At 40.7% G+C, this 21,385-nt stretch overlaps 1 protein-coding gene across 9 annotated transcripts in view; it reads left to right on the forward strand.

Annotated features, from left to right (window-relative positions):
- stxbp5l (syntaxin binding protein 5L) overlaps positions 1-21,385 on the forward strand; it is a 454,881-nt gene that overhangs the window by 198,102 nt on the left and 235,394 nt on the right. For all 9 annotated transcript variants that reach the window (XM_080203426.1, XM_080203432.1, XM_080203427.1 and 6 more), the window contains one exon: positions 11,187-11,270. In XM_080203426.1, the coding sequence (XP_080059552.1) occupies positions 11,187-11,270 (84 nt within the window). The remainder of the gene's footprint in view (positions 1-11,186; positions 11,271-21,385) is intronic.

Here is a 21,385-nt window from a genome sequence, read left to right on the forward strand (position 1 = left end):
CAGCAAATGTTTGGCTGATGAGTGGTTTGAGGATTCTGATGGTGTCATTCAATGTTCTATGACCAATTGACTATCCCCAATGAGCACCTAATATTATGTAAAAGCCTCTAACTTAATTCATAATAAGACTCAAATAACCTTATTTTAAAATTGCATTTGCAGATGACACTACTTTGGAGGCCGTGTAACTTGAGTTTGAATGAAGCAGCAAAGGCAGACTGAGAGAGGGCAAAACTATGGAAAATGGAGTGCAATGTGGAAAATTAAACTTAGGGTGGAATTTTATGCTCATGGGAATCTTGTGAATGTGTTTGATGGCCGTGTAGCATTTAATAAAGTGGTAAGGTGATTGGTGAAGATCCTGCCACCTGCCTGCCTCCACCCAATTAAGTCTATGGTGAGAAGGCCCAGGGATTGCCTACTGCTAATTCTGGCCCTTCAGTGGCCAATTGATGTTGGTTAAGAGTCACACTCCTGCCTTTTGTGCCAATACAACATCGTGGTAAAATGTTTAGCACTGCTGCCTCACATGCCAAGGGCCTGTGGTAATTCTGGCCTTTGGTGACTGTGTGGAGTTTGCTCATTCTCCTTGAGTCTGCTTGGTTTTCTTCCCTAACCCAAGGATGTCGAGGTAGGGTGAATTAGCCAATGTAAACGTAAGGAGTTATAGGGATAGGATAGCGTGTTGGCCTGGGTAAGATGATTGTGAGGAGATTCGGTGCAAATTCGATGGGCTGAATTTACTTCCTTCTGCACTGTTCCTCCCATCATCAATCACCTCTGGTTTGGGATCTAGCGATGATCCTAGGCTTCAAGTAGGCGTTTAACCAGTAGCAATCACCAACTCCCAGTGGTGCTGCCATTAATAGAGTGGAGTCCTCTGATTGATTGATAGCTCTTAGCCAGTAGGCCTTTATCCCAGGGAAGCTCTACTAATGACTTATCAAAAATCATGTGATTCACTGCCTTCTCTAAATAAGGTGATGCAGGAGTCTTGCCAGGTCTCGACTGGTAGGTTAAAGCTCCGTTGCCTCCACAAGATTTTGGTGGCTTATGCCTGTACTGACTTTTTGAAAGAGAATTATTGCCCATTATTGTACACCTGTGACTTTTTATTTGCTCTATTCACATACTTTACAATAAATTCTTTATCTCTGGCGTCATTCTGGGGAATCACCTCTGCACCCTCTTCCAGAACTTTCCAAATGGCTGAATGTTTGATTAGCAGGCATCTTGGACCTCAGAAATTGTTTGTCCAAGCATCAATTTATTATAATTAAAATATACAAGAAAGGCCTGGCTTTGAGTAGAAACCATGCAATATGGCATCTGGTTCAGCAAATTGGGAGTTATTCCTCTTTTCTCTCTTCTTACGCTTCCTCTTCCTTGTGACGGGCGGAATATTGGAAAAAAGACAGGTTTGATTCCCAACTTGGGTAACTGTCTGTGTGGAACATAGAACATAGAACATTACAGCGCAGAACAGGCCCTTCGGCCCACGATGTTGCGCCGACCAGTTACAAAACAATGACCCACTAACCTAAACCAATCCCTTTTCGTCCATAAACCTATCCACGGAGTCTACACATTCTCCCCATGTCTGCATGGTTTTCCTCTGGATGCTCCAGTTTCCACCCACAATCTGAAAGACATGCTAGTTAGGTGCATTAGCCATGCTAAATTCTCCCTCAGTGTACTCGAACAGGCGTTGGACTGGCAACTCGGGGATTGTCACAGTAACTTCATTGTAGTGTTAATGTAAGCCTACTTGTGACAGTAATAAAATAAACTTTAAACTTGACATCTGTATTTTCTTCCTCCATTTCTTCCTTTTCCTGCAGAAGTTCTTGTTTTTCTTTCTCCTTTATTCCTTTTGCAACTACACCCATTTAATCTTTACATTTTTGTTCCATGAAAACAGACAGAAATGCAATGCTCAAATTGCTCATCTTAGTATGCTGCTGAACAATAATGCACTTAGTGAAAATACACTTTTACAGTGTATTTTCAGGATGCAAGGTGTCACTTGCAAAGCCCATCTCTTTTACCCAAAATACATTTTGGGTCCATACCTCTCATAATCCTACACATTCAATCAGGTCCTCCCTCAGCCTTTTCTGTTCTAAATAAAACACCTGGAGCCTATCCAACGTCTCTTTATAGCTCAAATGTTCCATCGCAGGCAACATCCTGATAAATTTCCTTTGCACTTTCTCTCTCTACATCCTTTCTATAGTGTGGCAACCAGAACCGCACACACTATTTTGCACATTCTCCTCAGATCTGCATGGGTTTCCTCTGGGTGCTCCGGTTTCCTCCCACAGTCCAAAGATGTGTGGGTTAGGTTGATTGGTCATGCTAAAATTGTCCCTTAGCGTCCTGAGATGTGTAGGTTAGAGGGATTAGCGGGTAAAATATGTAGGGATATAGGAGTAGGGCCTGCATGGGATTGTGGTCAGTGCAGACTCAATGGGCCAAATGGCCTCTTTCTGCATTGTAGGGTTTCTGTGATTCTGTGATACTCCAGCTGTGCCCTAACCAAAGTTTTGCTCTTATAATCTATGCCATAACTAGTGACCTGTATGCCTTCTTAAATACCTGATTAACCTGCCCTGTGACCTTCAGAGATGTATGGACAAGCATCGCAAGATTCCTTTGTTCCTCTGCACCTCCTAGTGTCCTGCTATTCACTGAATGCTCTCTTGTTCTGTTTCCTTCCTGGCAACTGGCCAATTGATAAGATGGCTGGCTGCCTGACGAGAAAGCCAGTAGCAGGAGGACATAGTTGGGGATCTTTGGAAATGATTCTTGAGTTCATCTGCTTTGAATTGGGTAAACAAAATGCCCACATTTGGCCCATATCCCTCTAATCCTTTCCCATCCATGTACTTATCCAAATACTTTTTAAATGTTGCCATTGTATCTGATTCAACCATTTTCTCTGGCAGCTCATTCTGTACATGCACCAGCCTCTGCGTGAAGAAGTTGATCCTCCAGTTGTTCTTAAATCTTTCCCCTTGCACCTTAAACCTATGCCCTCTAGTTTTCAATTCCCCTTTCCTGGGAAAATGACTCATTCCTCGTGAATTTATAAACCTCAGTAAGGTTAGCCTTCATTCTCTTACTCCCCTCACTTCAAGGAGAAAAGTGGGTATTTTATTATTGGATATAACTTTGTTTCTAAGGTTGTGTCGTAGCTTCTGTTTCAATTGAACTAATTAAGATTATTTCTTTCTCGAGAATAAAGAACACCGAAGTTAACAATTGTTTTTGTAAATCACCTGGTTACCTTTCCCCAGGCATGTAAAGAGGCCACTGAAAGCCACCAAAGAAGCTAGCAAGTAGGCTTTCTTTACTAGGTGTGCTCCTTCTGTCGTCACATTAAGCTTTTAGCAACCTACACCATGTTTGTTCACCCACTCTTTGAGCTTACCTGTGGGCTGGTTTGCCATATGAGACACAGAAGTTCAAAGGATTTGTATTCCAGTAAAACATGAAGATGGATTTCAGATGACTCTTGCATCTCTGTTCTGGTACTGAGCCCAGCATGTCAAATATTTCAGGCCAAATACTAAGGAATTTAAGCTTCAGTGCCTTCCTTTTCCACTGGTCTAATTGCCTTCCAATATGTAATCCCACTTCACCTGAGAACTGTCAGAACATCTGGAATCCACTTGTGAAACACTATGGAAGATCAACTAAAAATTGATAGTTCCCAAAAGTGGGCACATGGATCTTTGTGTAAGTAAACCATACATGTTCAAAGTAGTGCAGGTAGCACATGTATTTCATGCTGCCTGTTAATTTTAATAGAATTGACAAATGGTGTGGTTTCCAAATTTTAAGTGTTGTTGCGGTGGCTGTATACCTCCACAGAGGGCACAAGTTTGAACAAGGTTGACACTGCTTAAAGTTAGCCTACATTAGTCAGCTTTCTTTTCTGGCTGCAGGACGTACTGACCAACATGAAGATGGCAATTAGTAGGATCCCAGATTTTCTCATGCAACACTCTAGACCTGGGTGCAGGAGGTGAACAAGAAAAATGTCCTGTCATCCATAATAAGTTGGGAACCCTCCAGACAAGTGCTTGGGATGTAATGGGAACAAATAATCATGAAGATCATTGAGGATCTGGAAACAGGAATTATATGACCACACAGTCATACACTTCCTGTTTCATGATAATCAAGGTCATTCATCATTAAATTACAGCATAGAGTCATAAAGGTTTACTGCATGGAAATAGGCCCTTCGGCCCAACTTGTCCATGCCATTTTTTTTTAAAACCCCTAAGCTAATCCCAATTGCCTGCATTTGGCCCATATCCCTCTATGCCCATCGTACCCATGTAACCATCTAAATGCTTTTTAAAAGATAAAATTGTACCTGCCTCTACTACTACCTCTGGCAGCTTCTTCCTGACACTCACCACCCTCTGTGTGCAAAAATTGCCCCTCTGGACACTTGTGTATCTCTCCCCTCTCGCCTTAAACCTATGCCCTCTAGTTCTAGACCCCTTACCTTTGGGAAAAGATATTGACTATCTACCTTGTCTATGTCCCTCATTATTTTATAGACCGCTATAAGGTCACCTCTCAGCCTCCTACGCTCCAGAGAAAAAGTTCCAGTCTATTCAGCCTCTCCTTATAACTCAATCCAACAAGTCCCGGTAGTATCCTAGTAAATCTTTATTCTTTCTAGTTTAATAATATCCTTTCTATAATAGGGTGACCAGAATTGCACACAGTATTCCAAGTGTGGCCTTACCAATGTCTTGTAGCACTTCAACAAGACATCCCAACTCTTGTATTCAGTGTTCTGACTGATGAAACCAAGCATGCCAAATGCTTTCTTCACCACCCTGTCCACCTGTGAGTCCATTTTCAAGGAGCTGTGAACTTGTACCCCTAAATCTCTTTTGTTCGGTAACTCAGAAAGTCCTGCCCTGGTTCAGTCTACCAAAATGCATTACCTAGCATTTGCCTAAATTAAACTCCATCTGCATTCGTCAGCCCACTGGCCCAAACGATCAAGATTCCGCTGCAGCTAGACATAACCTTCCTCACTGTCCACAATGCCACCCAACTTGGTGTCGTCTGCAAACTTACTAACCATGCCCCCTATATTCTCATCCAAATCATTAATATAAATGACAAATAATAGTGGGCTCAGCACTGATCCCTGAGGCACACCGCTGGTCACAGGCCTCCAGATTGAAAAACAACTCTCTACAACCACCCTAAGCCAATTTTGTATCCATTTAGATACCTCATCCTGGATCCCGTGAGGTTTAACTTTATGCAACAAATATCAAATGCAAAAAACAGCATCACCAAATATATTGTATCACACTAGCTAACATACTTCCTTGTCTCTTAGAGGTTGGCACACAGTGAAATAGCAGCATCTAACAAATGAAGAACCTGGCTGTATACCCCATGGAGGAGATACTGGTCACTATAATTGGAATGACTACCATGAAGCTATGACCAGTGGTGGGGCTGAGTCCATGGAAGATTACTATTTTTCTATTTAACCCACCATCTTGCATCTCACCTTCTCATATCTCTCAGCCTTTTCTGATATACAAGTTGAGGATGGTGTATACATGGTCCTATTTATTCCCCACAGATCAGTTCCATTATTACAATTCTACTTTTGTACTTGGGTATCAGAAGGGAGAACTGTCAGCTGGTCTAGCAGAAGTGCAAATTTGATTTGTAAGCAGATCAGGACAATCCCCTGATGATAAAAAAAACAATCTCATACTTGCAACCAGCAGCTCAAATACTACATTGCACGTACTTTAGGGGGCAGCTGAGCGGTGAGGTCTGTACATGGTAATCACTGGTCACAGGGATCATGTCAGTGCTAATTCACCAGGAAGATGGAGTCCCACATCGGATGTGCAGCAGAGATGAGGACTTTGATGAGATAACATATAGAGAAAAGCTGATGGGCATATACATAGAAATACTTGATGCATTGACATGCCAGCTAGAAAGTCTGCTTTCTTTGTCATGAAGCATGGATAAGTCCAGCTTCAATTAAGCAAAGGGCTTTGTACCCTTTGTACATTTATTCCAGTGTAGGAGTGGTAGCCAACAGTGCAAGAATACTTGAGGACCTGACTATCATGTACCATCTGATGTCTAATATCTCAATTTTCTTTGCAGCATAAGCAGAAACCACCAAACATCTGAGCAGAAACTTCGAATGAGTCATAAAATCTCAGCTTGTTGCCATGTAGACTCAGAATATTATTGTCAAGGCTACAGACACCAGTGCTCAAATCAGGTTTCAAGATCTGGCCTTAAAGTGTTAGTTACAGTTTGGTAGGTCCAAAGAAGTCTTAATAATTATATGTAAGTTAACTTGTAAGTCTTTATTGACTCTTAGAACTATTTGCCAATATACAGTAAAAGGGGGAAGCTAGGAGCTGCCTCCATACTTGCTGCCTCCATACTTGCTGGCTTTGTTCAACACTTGACTGACCTTGGGTGCAAGTCATATGCTGTCTTACTATATTCATTTCCACATTAACCTCTATGTGCCTACCCCTATATTACAGTTTTAATGTATTGAACTAGAACCTGTTGCCCGCAAGGGTGATCAAAGCCGAGATGATCAGTGATGAGCACTTAAAGGAAATAAATTTGCAGGGCAATGAGGATAGAGTGAGGGAGTGGAACTGATTGGATCGCTGCTTAGAGAACTGGGTTAGTCTTGGTGGACAAGATGGAAAATGCCATAAATAACTGTAAGACTCAGCCCACCAATCTGTGCTCCAATAGATTACTTGGATTGCTGTGGCAGTGGTTCCATGGAGACTCTTCTGTGCTTCTGTCTCTCTTAGGATGACAGCTTTCATGCTCCCATCATTGCCACTCCAGCAGCAGCCTGCTATTGCTGCGTAGCTAGCCAGCTCAGGTCACCCATACTGTGGTGTTGCTGTCCAAAGCTGGACATTCTAGGCCCAAAGTTGCTTGAGGCCATCATGAAATGCTTTTGCAATCTCCACCTCTGAAAGTCAGCAGCTTTCACCTGACATGCTGTAATAAATGAAGTGGCACTACAGATGCCTGGTAAAGGTATCTACAAGATGGATACTAAGGGGATTGTACAGGGGCCATTTAATTGACTTTTGTATGAAATATTGGTGGTTTCATTAGATAAGGTTGCTATGGAACAGATGGTCTTTGATGGATTTTATTTCAGCAGTGCAGCTAAAAGGATGTTGTGACGGACCTTGCCAGAGTGATGGTAAAATGTGGGACAATGAACAATGGGGATGTGTGGTTTTGTTCTTGGCAACTATTGTTGTATGAGCAATCATGTACAGGGAAGCAGAAAGCGATTGGCCCGGATGGGATATCCAAACGGGCACTTAGATCCTGCATGGACCGGTTGGCGGGAGTATTTGCAGAGTCTTTAACCTTTCTTTACACAATCTGAGGTCCTTTCTGCTTCAGGAAGACCACCATAATCCCTGTACCAAAGAAAAGCCAAGCAGCATACCAAAACGACTAATGTCCAATGGCTCTGACATCCATCGTTATGAGGAATTTCGAAAGATTAGTTGTGGCACAAATCAGCTCTGGCTTCCAGATTGCCGGAATCCACTACAGTTCACCTATCACTGCAACAGGTCCATAGCAGATGCCATCTCCCTAGCCCTGCACTCAATCCTGAAGCACCTGAATAACAAAGACACCTATGTCAGATTCTGATTTATTGACTGCTGTTCAGTCTTCAACAGCATTATTCCTACAAAATTCATCTTCAAACTGTAGCCGAGGGATTGGCTTCTCCCTCTGCTACTGGATCCCAGATTTCCTAATCCACAGACTGCAATCAGTAAGAATAGACAACAACACCTCCCCCTAAAGTCATCCTCAACACTAGTGTCCCACAAGGCTGTGTCCTCAGCCCTTTACTCTACCCCTTAGATGCTTATGATTGTGTGGCCAAATTCCCCTCCAACTCAATTCACAGGTTTCCAAATGACACCATTGTAGCGGGTCGTATCTTATGCAATGATAAGGTGGAGTACACAAAAGAGATAGAGAATCTGGTGAACTGGTGCAACCACAATAATCTCTCCCTCAGTGTCAACAAAATGAAGGAGATAGTCATTAGCTTGAGGAAGCATAGTGGAGGACATGCCCCTGTCTACATAAGAACATAAGAAATAGGAGCAGGAGTAGGCCATCTAGCCCTTCGAGCCTACCCCGCCATTCAATAAGATCATGGCTGATCTGAAGTGGATCAGTTCCATTTTCCCGCTTTCTCCGCATAACCCTTAATTCCCTTGTCTGTCAGAAACCTATCTACCCGTGACTTAAATATATTTAGCGAGGTAGCCTCCACCGCTTCAACAGGCAGAGAATTCCAGAGATTCACCACCCTTTGAGTGAAGAAGTTCCTCCTCAACTCCGCTCTAAACTGCCGCCCCCCCCCCCCCCCCTTATCTTGAGGCTATGCCCTCTAGTCCTGCTATCCTTTCTAAGCGAGAAGAATCTCTCTACCTCTACCCTATTTATCCCCTTCATTATCTTATACGTCTCTATAAGCTCCCCCCTCAGCCTTCTAAACTCCAACGAGCATAGACCCAGTCTACTCAGTCTCTCTTCATAGGCTAACCCCCTCATCTCCGGTATCAGCCTAATGAGCCTTCTCTGCACTCCCTCCAAGGCTCCTTCCGCAAGTGAGATGCAACTCCCACAAAACTATGTGCGTACAGTTGCTGAATACTCTACCACAGTGTTAACAAAAACTCGTATGTGCTGTGCCTGCTTTTTTCTATTCAAAGGCTTCACAGTTTCCCTTCCCTGATATACAGCATCTGCTACATCACTGCAGCAATGGGCAGCAAACTTGTTGGAAATCAGCAGGTGCTCATCTGATGAAGGAGCAGCGCTCCGAAACCCAGTGGCTTTTCTTACCAAATAAACCTGTTGGACTTTAACCTGGTGCTGTGAGACTTCTTACTCTGTCTACTAACAGCAGTAATAAAAATTTAATAAGGCATGATCAGATGTGTTCTGCTTAGCAACGGGTAGAAATCTGCCTCACAACAACAGTAGCCAGCATTCAAAATAGATGATTTTTCTAGTAATGAGATTAGCAGGCAAGTAGACAGAACCAGGTGTAAATCATATTCATAGGAACCAACTTACCTGGATGATTGAAAGATCAATGGAAGTATGCACATGTTAATTTCTAGAGTGAAGGAATTTGAGAGATGCTGACAGTCAAATACACAGAATGAAGTATCAAAGTAGAAAAATGGTATAATTGCCAGAAGTAGACATGCAAGTTTACAACTAGCAACCAAGAGATGAATTTATATCTAATAGTCTCAGAGCAGTCCACAATTCAGAGCCGGGAAGCTAGGCCTGTGTCTAAGTCCGAGAGCCAAGCAGAGCAGAAGCCTTCGTAAAGGCAGTTTAAGTATGTTTGCTGGACCAGGAAAATATATTTTCCTGACTTGATCCTCAGCCTTGTATTATGTGGTACCTATAAGCTGAATTTGAGTTATTATTTAATTTGGATGTTGCTTGGGAAAAGGGAAGCCTTAAGAAGTTCAGGAATCGTAGATATATTTTGGAACAAGGGGTAATTTCTACGTAACTGTGTAGGTGTTTAGTGATCGACATACTAATTTTCTTAAGAGTATTGTAGTCCTGTTTGTGTGTACTTATCTTTTCTTAATAAACAATCTTTAATAATTGTTATATGATGACTGGACTGGTTATTTTTACTGGGGTTTCATGTGACTCTTCACACCATTCCAAAAACAAAACTATATACCACCACAAAACAGCGTTTTAAGTTGGGACACCCTCGCAGATAACATCAGGATGGTTCGTGACAGTTAGACAATCATTTGCTCCTGCCTAGAAGAATCCTGCTGTAAAGAAATTCAGGGCTATTGTCATTTTCACAGCCACCGGTAACACCATCCTCTCCCTGCCTACGATGCCTAGAACCTTGCTAATTGTGTTACGTCCACGTAAATGACATTTCCTTAAAGTGGTCCACAAACTAAGAATTTGTGCATCTGTATTTAGCCTCCTTTATAATTTATGACTTTCAATTTTTAAAAACCCAGAAGTCTTAAACAAGTTAAAGCTTAGTTTATTTCAAAACTGTTGCTGCAAGTTATTTTTGTAAAAAGTGATAAAGTTATTAACTAAAATGTAAGTATGAAGATTAGCATGCAAATAAATGAAAACAAAAATACTTAGAGGTGAGCTTTCAAGTCCCTCTCCATAAGGTATCACTGCTAAGTTCCTTCTTTCCAAAGTGAAGAGATTGAAACAGCTGAATGTTTAAAATAAGACTTGTTGCTGATACATTAAGCATAGATCCATACATCTGAGATGATCAGATGTACTATAATTTTCAGTAGCTAAGTTTCGTTCCATGTGATTGTTTTTTCCAAAAATTTCTTCCAGGATTATGTTGGCCAGTTATCCTGCAATTTTCCTGCAGCCCTTCCAACTCTTCTCGGTCTCTGAATTTGCCGCGCTGGGCCAGGGAATTCCCATCTAATGTGTAACAGAATTTGAATTAATATTTGTTATTTAAAAGCATAGCAGTCATTATATCTCACAATTATCATTATTGTTAAAATGTTATCTGCATGCATCATTCCTATCAATTGCATGTTATTTACAATTACGTGCCAACAGCTTTGGAAATACTGTGTCCAATGGTTGTTTTTTTATATACTGCCGAAATGAGCAAATTTTGGAAAAGTGCAAACAGATGAAGTGATATTTTGCTTTTAAAATTACAATACACATGCCATCTCAGAAACCTTAACTTGTGTATTAGCAACATCTTACTTTAAACATCAAACTGCAATGAAATATATTCAATTGTCCTGGAATTTGTAATGGCTGTATATATTAGATGGTGATTGAATCCCACATTTAAAAAGATTGTCCCTTCTGCAGACTCACAACACAGACTTAATACCGCTAAGTATAAAGTGATATGCATTTACTGTACATTTTTCTTCTTTTGAAGTTTCTACACTAATATATATGCACAGTGCTGCAGCAAAGAAGCACAAGCATTTACATGTAAAAATGCAGTGTATTGTGTTGACACATTCAAGTTAGATTTGATAGAAGTATATTGAAATTGATAATATGCCTCCAATTTTATGTTGCAGCTGCTCATGGGATTTGAAACTGGAACAGTTGTGTTGTGGGACATGAGATCAAAAAGGGCAGATTTCAGATTTTATTACGATGAGGTGAGTACAATTTTAAAGAACTCAAGATTCACCTTTTGTGAATTTTAAATGATATTTAGATTGGATTGATCAATACCTTTTATAAAGTTTCAATTTTTGGAACTGCACAATTCATGTTACCTGGTCCAAATGGTGTGAACATAAGAAATAGGAGCAGGAGTAGGCCATCTAGCCCTTCGAGCCTGCCCCGCCATTCAATAAGATCATGGCTGATCTGAAGTGGCTCAGTTCCACTTTCCTGCTTTGGGAATAAACTGCTTTGGGGATTTGAGGCTTGAGCATAAAAGTTGGCAATTTTCTAATGATGACTGTAGCCTGTATTGAATTGTTTTAAGAAAACAAAGAGATAAAATAGGAGCAGGATTAGGCCATTCAGCCCTTCCTGCTTCGCCATTCAATAAGATCATGGCTGATTTGACTGTAGCTGCAACTCCACATCCTCACCCACTGTTAATATCCTTTCACCCTTGTTTTATCAATAATCTATCTATCTCTCCCTTAAAATAATTCAGACTTTGCTTCCACCATTTTTTGAGGAAGAGAGCTCCAAAAACCAAAAGAGAAAAAAACTCCTCATTCTTGTCCTAAATGGGCGACCTCTCATTTTTAAACAGTGCTCCCTCGAATCTCCCACAAGAGGAAAAATCCTCTCCACATCAACCCTGTCAAGACCTCTCAGGAACTTGTATGTTTCAATCAAAACACCTCTTACTCTTCTAAACTCTAAAGGATACAAGTCTAGCCTGACCAACATTTCCTTGTATGAAAAGCCACTCAGTCCAGGTTTTAGTTTAGTAAACATTCTCTGAACTGCTTCTGATGCAATTATGTCCTTCCTTAAATAAGGGGACCAATGCTGTACAAAGCACCCCACATATGGTATCACCAATGTCCTGTGTGACTGAAGCATAACTCCCTATTTCTATATTCAATTTCTCTAGTAACAAATGACTATTAACTTTCCTAATTATTTGCTGTACCTGCATACTAGCCTTTTGAGATTCATGCACTAGGACACCTACATCACTTTGCATCTCAGAGTTCTGCATCTAAGAAAAAATGTCATTTGGTAAATTGCCCTAAAGGACATTTTACCAAGTAGTGAACAGAAGATCATGAATAATAATATAGCAGCACAGCATATGATACTACAAAAATACAGATGTTTTCAGTGAGGCAGAGTAAATCTCTCATAATTTTGGAAATAGAGAACAGCAGTATTTTCGGAATAGTCTTCCGTCTGATCATTTTAGTATGCAAACGATGTAGCAAAAATTTGCGTATTGAGAACGGTCTTTTAGATGGATAATCTAATTAGTTTGAACTCATTTTAGATTTGAAAGATCCAAATTTGGATTAGTAATGAGGTTAATTTTTATCCACTTGCCTGAATCCAATATAGATGGTTAAGAATTTGTGTAAACATGACCAGAATGGTAATGTGTTAATAACATGTGGGTGAGCATGATATTTTAATAATTAGTCACAGCATCAGATGCAATTTTTGACAGTAAGTAATCGTTGAAATAATAGATTATGTATGTTTACAAACTAAAATGTATGGTTAGAATTTACTTATAATTAAATGGTCATGGTCAGCATCAAACTGAACGAGAAAGTTCTATGGATAAATATTACTCTAGCTTAATATGTGTAACTGATTAATTTTGAATAATATATTATTGCTGAATACCAAATCAGACATCCTTCATCTTTTCTTGGTGAACTTTGTATTCATATTTAAACTGGACTTATTTCTGAGAACTCGTTGAATTCAAACTTTTTTTTTGGAAATCATCCTGGTACTTCTCAACTTTGTATTTGCTATTGAAAACAGCATTTCTATTAATTCGTTTAACAATACTTAGTTATTTACATATGCTCCACATCCTAGAAAAAATGAAAGTGATTAAATCAAAGGTGTGTGTATATATATATATGAACACAATGACATTTCTGTCACTTGAAATATAAAACAAAATGAGCTAATTTAAGTATTCATTCTCAAGAGACCTTTTAAATACATTATTAAGCAAGTCAAAACAGAATTGCCTGGACAACAGTGTGGAATGATGCAAGGTGCTTTTGATTGCTCTTCCACAACATTTCCCATTTCTGCTACAGTACACCTAATAAGAGAAAATCACAAAGCAAGTTGTCCCTAGACCACCGACACCTCTCACAGTATACAAAATCTGATTTGAAGGCAAACAATCAAGTTTTTTTGTAGATGAAATAAAATATTACATTTACAACTGCACAAACAACATTGATCACAAACTGAACCGGGCCAACTACATGAATACTGTGGCTCCCAGAGCGGATCAGAGACTTAGAATTCTGCAGTGAGGAACTCACTTGGTGACTCCCCAAAACATGTCCACCATTTATAAGACGTAAGTAAGGAGTGTGATGGAATACTCTCCACTTGCCCAAATGAGTGCAACTTTCAACAACACTCAAGAAGCTCAACACCATCCAAGGCAAAGCAGTGTGCTTGATTGGCCATCCACCATTTTAAGCATCTAAATATTTACTCTTCCATCACTGGCACACAGGGACAGCAGTGTGCACTACCTACAAAATACACTGCAAGAACTCAATGGCTCCTTCGACAGCACTTCCTAAACCTGACACCTTTACTATCTGAAAGCACAAGAGCTTGAAGCATCACCGCTTGCAAGTTCCCCTCCACATCATACACCATCCTGACTTAGAACTGTAATTACTTCACGTCACAGGGTCAAAACACTGGAACCCCCTACCAAACAGCACTTGGTGTACCTACACCACCTGGACCTCAGTGGTTCAAAAAGACGTCTCGCCACCATCTTTTCAAAGGCAGTTTGGGATATGCAATAAATGCTGGCCTAACCAGTGATGCCTGTGTAAGAATAAAACAAATCTTAAGTGAAGAAGGTTGTAAACAACTTCAAAAGAATATAGCAAGTTAATAGATTGGATGAATAGATGTCAGGTTAAATCAAATAATATATTGGGGGTATATATAACAATATAATAATATATAATATATAATTATATTAATATATATAATTATATTAATATTATTATAATATATAATTATATTAATATATAATAATATAGTTATATATAGTGGGGGTCAATGGGTGCTATTCGGATTGGCGGATGGTGACTAGTGGAGTGCCTCAGGGGTCGGTGCTGGGGCCTCAGCTATTTACCATTTATATAGATGATCTGGAGGAGGGAACCGAGTGTAGGGTGTCAAAATTTGCTGATGACACCAAGATTGGAGGAAAGGCAAATTGTGCGGAGGGTGTGGAGAGTCTACAGAAGGATCTAGATAGGCTGGGCGAATGGGCCAGGAAATGGCAAATGGAATTTAATGTTGGCAAGTGCGAGGTGGTCCACTTTGGTAGGAATAATGGTAGGAAGGATTATCACTTACGTGGCGAAAAACTGCAGCAGGCGACGGTGCAGAGGGACCTTGGGGTCCTTGTGCATGAGTCGCAAAAACCCAGCTTGCAGGTGCAGCAGGTGATCAGGAAGGCGAATGGGATGCTGGCCTTCATAGCGAGGGGGATTGAATATAAAAGTAGGGAGGTCTTGCTGCGGCTGTATAGGGCATTGGTGAGGCCGCAGCTGGAGTACTGTGTGCAGTTTTGGGCGCCGTACTTACGCAAGGATATTTTGGCCTTGGAGGGAGTGCAGAGGAGGTTTACTAGGCTGATGCCGGAGTTGAGGGGGTTGAGCTATGAGGAGAGGCTGAATAAACTAGGCTTGTACTCATTAGAGTTTAGAAGAATGAGGGGAGATCTCATTGGGACGTATAAGATGATCAATGGGATGGATCGGATAGAGGTGGAGAGACTCTTCCTGCTCAGAAAGGATAATAGGACTAGGGGGCACAGCCTCAAGATAAAGGGGGGGTGGTTTAGAACGGAGTTGAGGAGGAACTTCTTCACTCAAAGGGTGGTGAATCTCTGGAATTCTCTGCCCGTTGAAGTGGTGGAGGCTGCCTCGCTAAATATTTTTAAGACGCGGGTTGATGGGTTTTTGATAAGAGAGGGGATTAAGGGTTATGGGGAGAGGGCGGGAATGTGGAACTGAGCCACGACAGATCAGCCATGATCTTATTGAATGGCAGGGCAGGCTCGAAGGGCTAGATGGCCTACTCCTGCTCCTATTTCTTATGTTCTTATATTTTCGAAGAGAGCAATGGATGAATATGCTAAAAGGTAAAACTGTAAAATAAATAGAATTCAGAAAAATTTAGGTCTTCAATGTTTAATCATTAGCATGTTGCCCTCCTAATGTTAGAAATGCTCCCAGAAGTGAGCTGGGAGCATTTCTAACATTAGGGGGCTCCCTAACAATGGAGGTTCCCATCGGCCTGCAACACTTGAAAGTGGAAAATCATCCCGCAAAGAGAGCCGCAGAAAATAATCAGCCCAGTGTTGAAAATAGAATCTATAATGGCTTTTAACATATATGTTCATAAACATTTGAAATAAAAATTGAAAAAGGTGAGGTGAAAAAGCAGGTGACTGGAACTTACAAACAGCACTTTCAGAAAACTGGTTCGGAGGTAATCGGTTAAGAGGTCTCCTTTAGTGGCTCCGTCTGAGAACAAAAGTAAAACCACTTCAGCTATTATGATGACACAGTTACAATGTCAGTAATAATGGTAAGAAGGTGGGCTATTTATTTATTTTTTAATTATTATTTTACTTAACTGTCCTTTTAACGTGATGCATAAAATTCTTCACTATTGCTCTTTATTTAATGAGCATTGTTTCTTAATACCCTTTCTTAGCCTTTCTAATCACTTTTGCTTTCCTTTCAGATTTTCAAAACTTTGTTTTTTTTATTGTTGCCATTCCTCTTTCCTTCTCTATCTTTGCTAAACACCTTGGGCTCTCAGATTAAACCAGATGCTTCACTTCCAGGATAGTTGTCAACTTGCTGTTTAGATGATCAACTAAAATTTCATGCATCATTTCATTAATTACTATATGATTTCTTTCACGGATTCAGTGCTGAAAGGATTTTCAGCTGTGGTATTCATGACCTTTAGATTCATTTTGTCTCATACTTCTGAACTTGTCATTGGAAAATTTCCCTCCGTTATAAGTCAAAAACTTTTCCATTTTACATGGAATTACAGCGCTCTTTAATTATGTCAATGTATTCTCATCACTGAACCTAAAGTAGGCATTGTATTCCTTAACCTTGTATTAATCCTCACTACATAGTGAATCAAGGTAACATATGAGGAAATGCAAGTAAAAGCTAGCACTGTGCACTTAAAGGAGTCTGTGACTAACATAGTCATCACAAGATAAAAACTTCTTGTGGTTAGTATCATTTGTTGGGATTCATTATTATCTTCATCCTGTCTCAAAATTCTCTGTAGTATATTGTGTTTTGAGGGCCTTGCCTCTGCTTTGGGAAGTTAATTGCATAATGATACTTTGGGTTACACTTAACGCACCCATTAGCAGGTTTTTTGGACATTCCTGAGATTCATTCATCCATTATTGGTGATGTTATGAAGTGGCATGCATGACAATTGCATCAAAGCCATTTTGTGCATTAATTCAACTTAATCTCTATGAAGTAGATGGCTGGTGCTAGGCTGATCCATTATTTGCATGCAAATTCAGGGTTGCACATTGGATTTAATTACCCAGTATTTTGTCTGCTGCAAGCTAAAAGAGACGCAAGAAATTGAATTTTGCTTCAGTCATTGTCTGCCATAATAATATCTCTTGAATATTGCTGCACTGGGAGCATCACTGCTACATTTAAGTGAGGTTAATCCCAGAAAATCTGATATGGTCAGGGTGTAGGGCCTAGAAATCTTTTCCGTATTTTCAGCTATTTATATTGTGGCTCAAAGCTTGGGGAAGCGGTGGCATAGTGGTATTGTCACTGGACTGGTGATCCAGAGTAATGCTTTGGGGACCTCGGTTTGAATCGTGCCACAACAGATGGTGAGATTTGAATTCATTAAAAAAAAGCCTGGACTTAAAGTCTAATGATGACCATGAAACATTGTCAATTGTCATAAAAACCCATTTGATTCACTTTAGGGAAAGAAATCTGCCACCCTTACTTGGTCTGGCCTAAATGTGACTCCAAACCAATAGCAATATGATTGACTGTTAACAGCCCACTGAAATGGTCGAGCAAGCCACTCTGTCAAAAGCAATTTGGGATGGACAATAAATGCTGGCCCAGCCACATCTCATGAATGAATGAAAAAAAATTAAATCCACAAATGGCTATAAGATTGATGCTGAATACGAAATATCTTAATTCACTCAGGTGAGATGACGTTTCTGGTTTCAGAAATCAAATATTGTTCTTACATTTTTAATGGTCTCTTAAAATATATATGCAATGGCATGAAACTGCCAGTAGAATAATATGAAAGATCACAATAGTGGTTTCAGCCATTTTATTAATACTATGATCAACGTGATTTGTTTTATTTATAACTTCATATAAGTAAAAAATGTATTCACTATCTTAATATTTTAAACATCACGGTGCCTATAGTATTCACATTGTGCCATCGATTTTAGTTAATGTTCTGTTTACATTAGAGTATTATTAATCTAAGATAAAGACACCTTGAAAACCAATATTCTGAAAACCAAACTCACCCACTGGTTTTATTATCAAAAAATCATATCTATATTGTCAAGACTACACTATTTTTGTTTTAGAAACAAAGGACCAAGAGCAGATTTCCAATCTCTCTAGCCTGTTGTGTTTGATGAGATGATGGATGGTCTGTTTCTTAACTCTACCCACCTGCCATTAAAGTACACGGAGTTGAGGGTAAAGTATTGGCGTAAATTGAGGATTGGCTATCTAACAGGAAGCAGAGAGTTGGAATAAATGGGTGCTTTTCTGGTTGGCAGTTGGTGACTAGTGGTGTGCCGCAGGGATTGGTGCTGGGGCCTCAATTGTTTACCATATACATAGACGATCTGGAGGAGGGGACCGAGTGTAGGGTTACACAGTTTGCTGATGACACAAAGATGAGTGGGAAAGCAAATTGCGTGGAGGACGTGGAAAGTTTGCAGAGAGATTTGGATAGGCTGAGTGAGTGGATGAGGATCTGGCAGATGGAGTATAACATTGGCAAGTGTGAGGTTATCCACTTTGGAAGGAATAATAGTAAAATGGACTATTATTTAAATGGTGAAAAATTACAACATGCTACTATGCAGAGGGACCTGGGGTCCTTGTGCATGAACCACAAAAACTCAGTCTGCAGGTGCAGCAGGTGATCAAGAAGGCAAATGGAATGTTGGCCTTTATCGCAAGGGGGATGGAATATAAAAGCAGGGAGGTCTTGCTGCAATTGTACAAGGTACTGGTGAGGCTGCAACTAGAGTACTGTGTGCAGTTTTGGTCCCCTTATTTGCGAAAGGTTATATTGGCCTTGGAGGGAGTACAGAGAAGGTTCACCAGGTTGATACTGGAGATGAGGGGGTTAGCATATGAGGAGAGATTGAGTAGATTGGGCCTGTACTCGTTGGAGTGTAGAGGCTGAGGGGTGATCTTATAGAGACATATAGGATAATGAAGGGGCTAGATAGGGTAGAGGCAGAGAGGTTCTTTCCACTTAGAAAGGAAACAAGAACTAGAGGACACAACCTCAAAATAGGGGGGAGTCAGTTTATAAAGAGTTGAGGAGGAACTTCTTCTCTCAGAGGGTAGTGAATCTCTGGAATTCTCTTCCCATTGAAGTGGTGGAGGCTACCTCATGTTTAAGTCACAGGTAGATAGATTTCTGATCAAGAAGGGAATTAAGGGTTATGGGGCACAGGCGGGTGAGTGGAACTTTCAAATCAGCCATGATCTTATCGAATGGCGGGGCAGGCTCGAGGGGCTAGATAGCCTACTCTTGCTCCTATTTCTTATGTTCTTATGTCTGGCTGCAAATGTTTTAAAATCCATGCTGAATTGTTAATTGACCTTGTATCCACCACTTTTTTGAAGGAGACAGTTTCATGTTTCTACCAGTTTTTTTTATGAGCAAGATGGCTTAACATCTCTCCCTGCCCTGATTATAAGGTTATTTCCTGTTAGCTCAGATGACCACTCCTGCACCCTAACAGTGGAAAATTTTCTTTCTATATACCCTATCATTTCTTTAGAAAAACCCTAACAATCTCAGTCAAATCACCTTTCAAATGTCTATATTTTAAAAAATTCATTCATGTCATGTATGCATTGCTGGATAGGCTATCACCTACTGCTCATCTCTAATTGCCCTTGAGAAAGTGGTAGTCAGCTACTTACTCCAACTGCTGCAGTCCATGTGGTATAAGTACACCCACAGTGCTGTGAGTGATGGAGTTCCAGGATTTTGATCCTGTGACTGCGACGGAATGACGGTATATTTCCACATCAGGATATTGAGTGACTTGGAGTGGTGATGTTCCCATGCATTTGCTCTCCATGTCCTTCTAGATGGTAGTAGCTGTGGTTTTAGTAGCTGCTGTCTGGGGAGGCTTGGTGAGTTCCTGCAGTGACTCTTGCATATGGTTAATACTGCTGCCACTGTACTTCAGTGGTGGAGGTAGTGAATGTTTGTGGAAGGGTTGCCAATCAAATAGGATGTTTTGTTCGGAATGGCGTACAGGACCTGGGCAATTTTTCACATTGATGGCGAGATGTCAATGTTATTGCTGTACTTCAACACTATGGTTCAGGGTGCAGTAAGTTCTGGAGCACATCTTCAGTACTATTGTCAAAATGTTCTCAAGGTCCATAGCCTTTGGAATAGCCAGTGTCTTCAGCTGTTCCTTGATATCACATGAGATAAAATAAATTGGCTGTAGACTGACATCTGTAAAGATGGGGACCTCCAGAAGAGGCCAAGATGGATCATCCACTCAACATTTATGGCTGAAGATGACTGCAAATGCTTCACTCTGACTTTTTCACTGGTATACAAGACTCCCCAATCAGTGAGGATAGCAATATTTGTGGAGCCATGGCCTCAAGTGAATTGTTTAATTGTCCACCATCAATCATGACTGAATGTGGCAGGACTGCAGTTTTGGATCTGATCCATTGTTGTGGAATCGCTTGCTGCTTCTGCTGCTTGACACATGAATAATCCTGTGTTGTAGCTTCATAAAGTTAGCATCTCATTTTTAGGTACGCCTGGCAATGTTCCTAGCATGGATTCCTGCACTCTTCATTGAACCACAGTTGATCACCTGGCATGGTGATGGTAGAATGGGTGATTTGCCAGACCTTGAGGTTGTAAATTGTGGCTAAGTACAATGCTGCTGCTCCTGGTGGTTCACAGTGCCACACGGTTGCCCTGTCTTGAGTTGCTAGTTCTGTTTGAAATTTTATTACATTTAGCATAGTGGTGCGCCATGCAACTCAATGGAGCAAATCCTCAGTGTGAAGACAGGACATCGTGTCCACAAGAACTGTGCAGTGATTACTCCCAATAATATTGTCCTGGACAGATACATCTGCAGCAAGCAGATTGGTGAGGATGAAATCAAGGATTTCCCTCTTGTTGGTTCCCTCATCAACTGCCACAGACAATACCTGGGAGCTATGTCCTTTAGGACTGGGCCAATTCAGTCTGTACAGGTGCTACAGAACCCTCTTGTTAATTGACATTGAAGTCCCCCACCTAGCGTATATTCTGTGCCTTTGCTACCCTCAGTTTCATGTATTTATAGACGTTTACAGCACAGAAGGAGACCACTCCCATTAGGTTTCTCAACCTCCTCTGCTACCAGAAAAACAGCCCCAGCCTATCCAATTTTTCCTCATACCTCAGACCCTCTCACCTAGGCTGCATCCTGGTAAATTTCCACTTCCACCCTCTCAAGTGTAATATCATGTCTATAATGTGGTGGCCAGAACTGCATGTAATATTCCAGTTGTGGCCTAAACAGCATTTTTCCAGTTCCAGCATGACCTCAAACAAAAACAGAAGATGCAGGAAAATCTCAGCTGGTCTGACAGCATCTGTGGAGAGATAGTAGAGCCTACGTTTCAAGTCAGGAAGAGTTATCCTGATTCAAAACATTGATTCTATTCTTTCTTCATAGATGCTGTCAGACCTGCTGAGATTTTACAGC

The sequence above is a fragment of the Carcharhinus amblyrhynchos genome, chromosome 15, assembly GCF_965287045.1.
Source record: "Carcharhinus amblyrhynchos chromosome 15, sCarAmb.v2.hapA, whole genome shotgun sequence".
Lineage (NCBI taxonomy): Eukaryota > Metazoa > Chordata > Chondrichthyes > Carcharhiniformes > Carcharhinidae > Carcharhinus > Carcharhinus amblyrhynchos.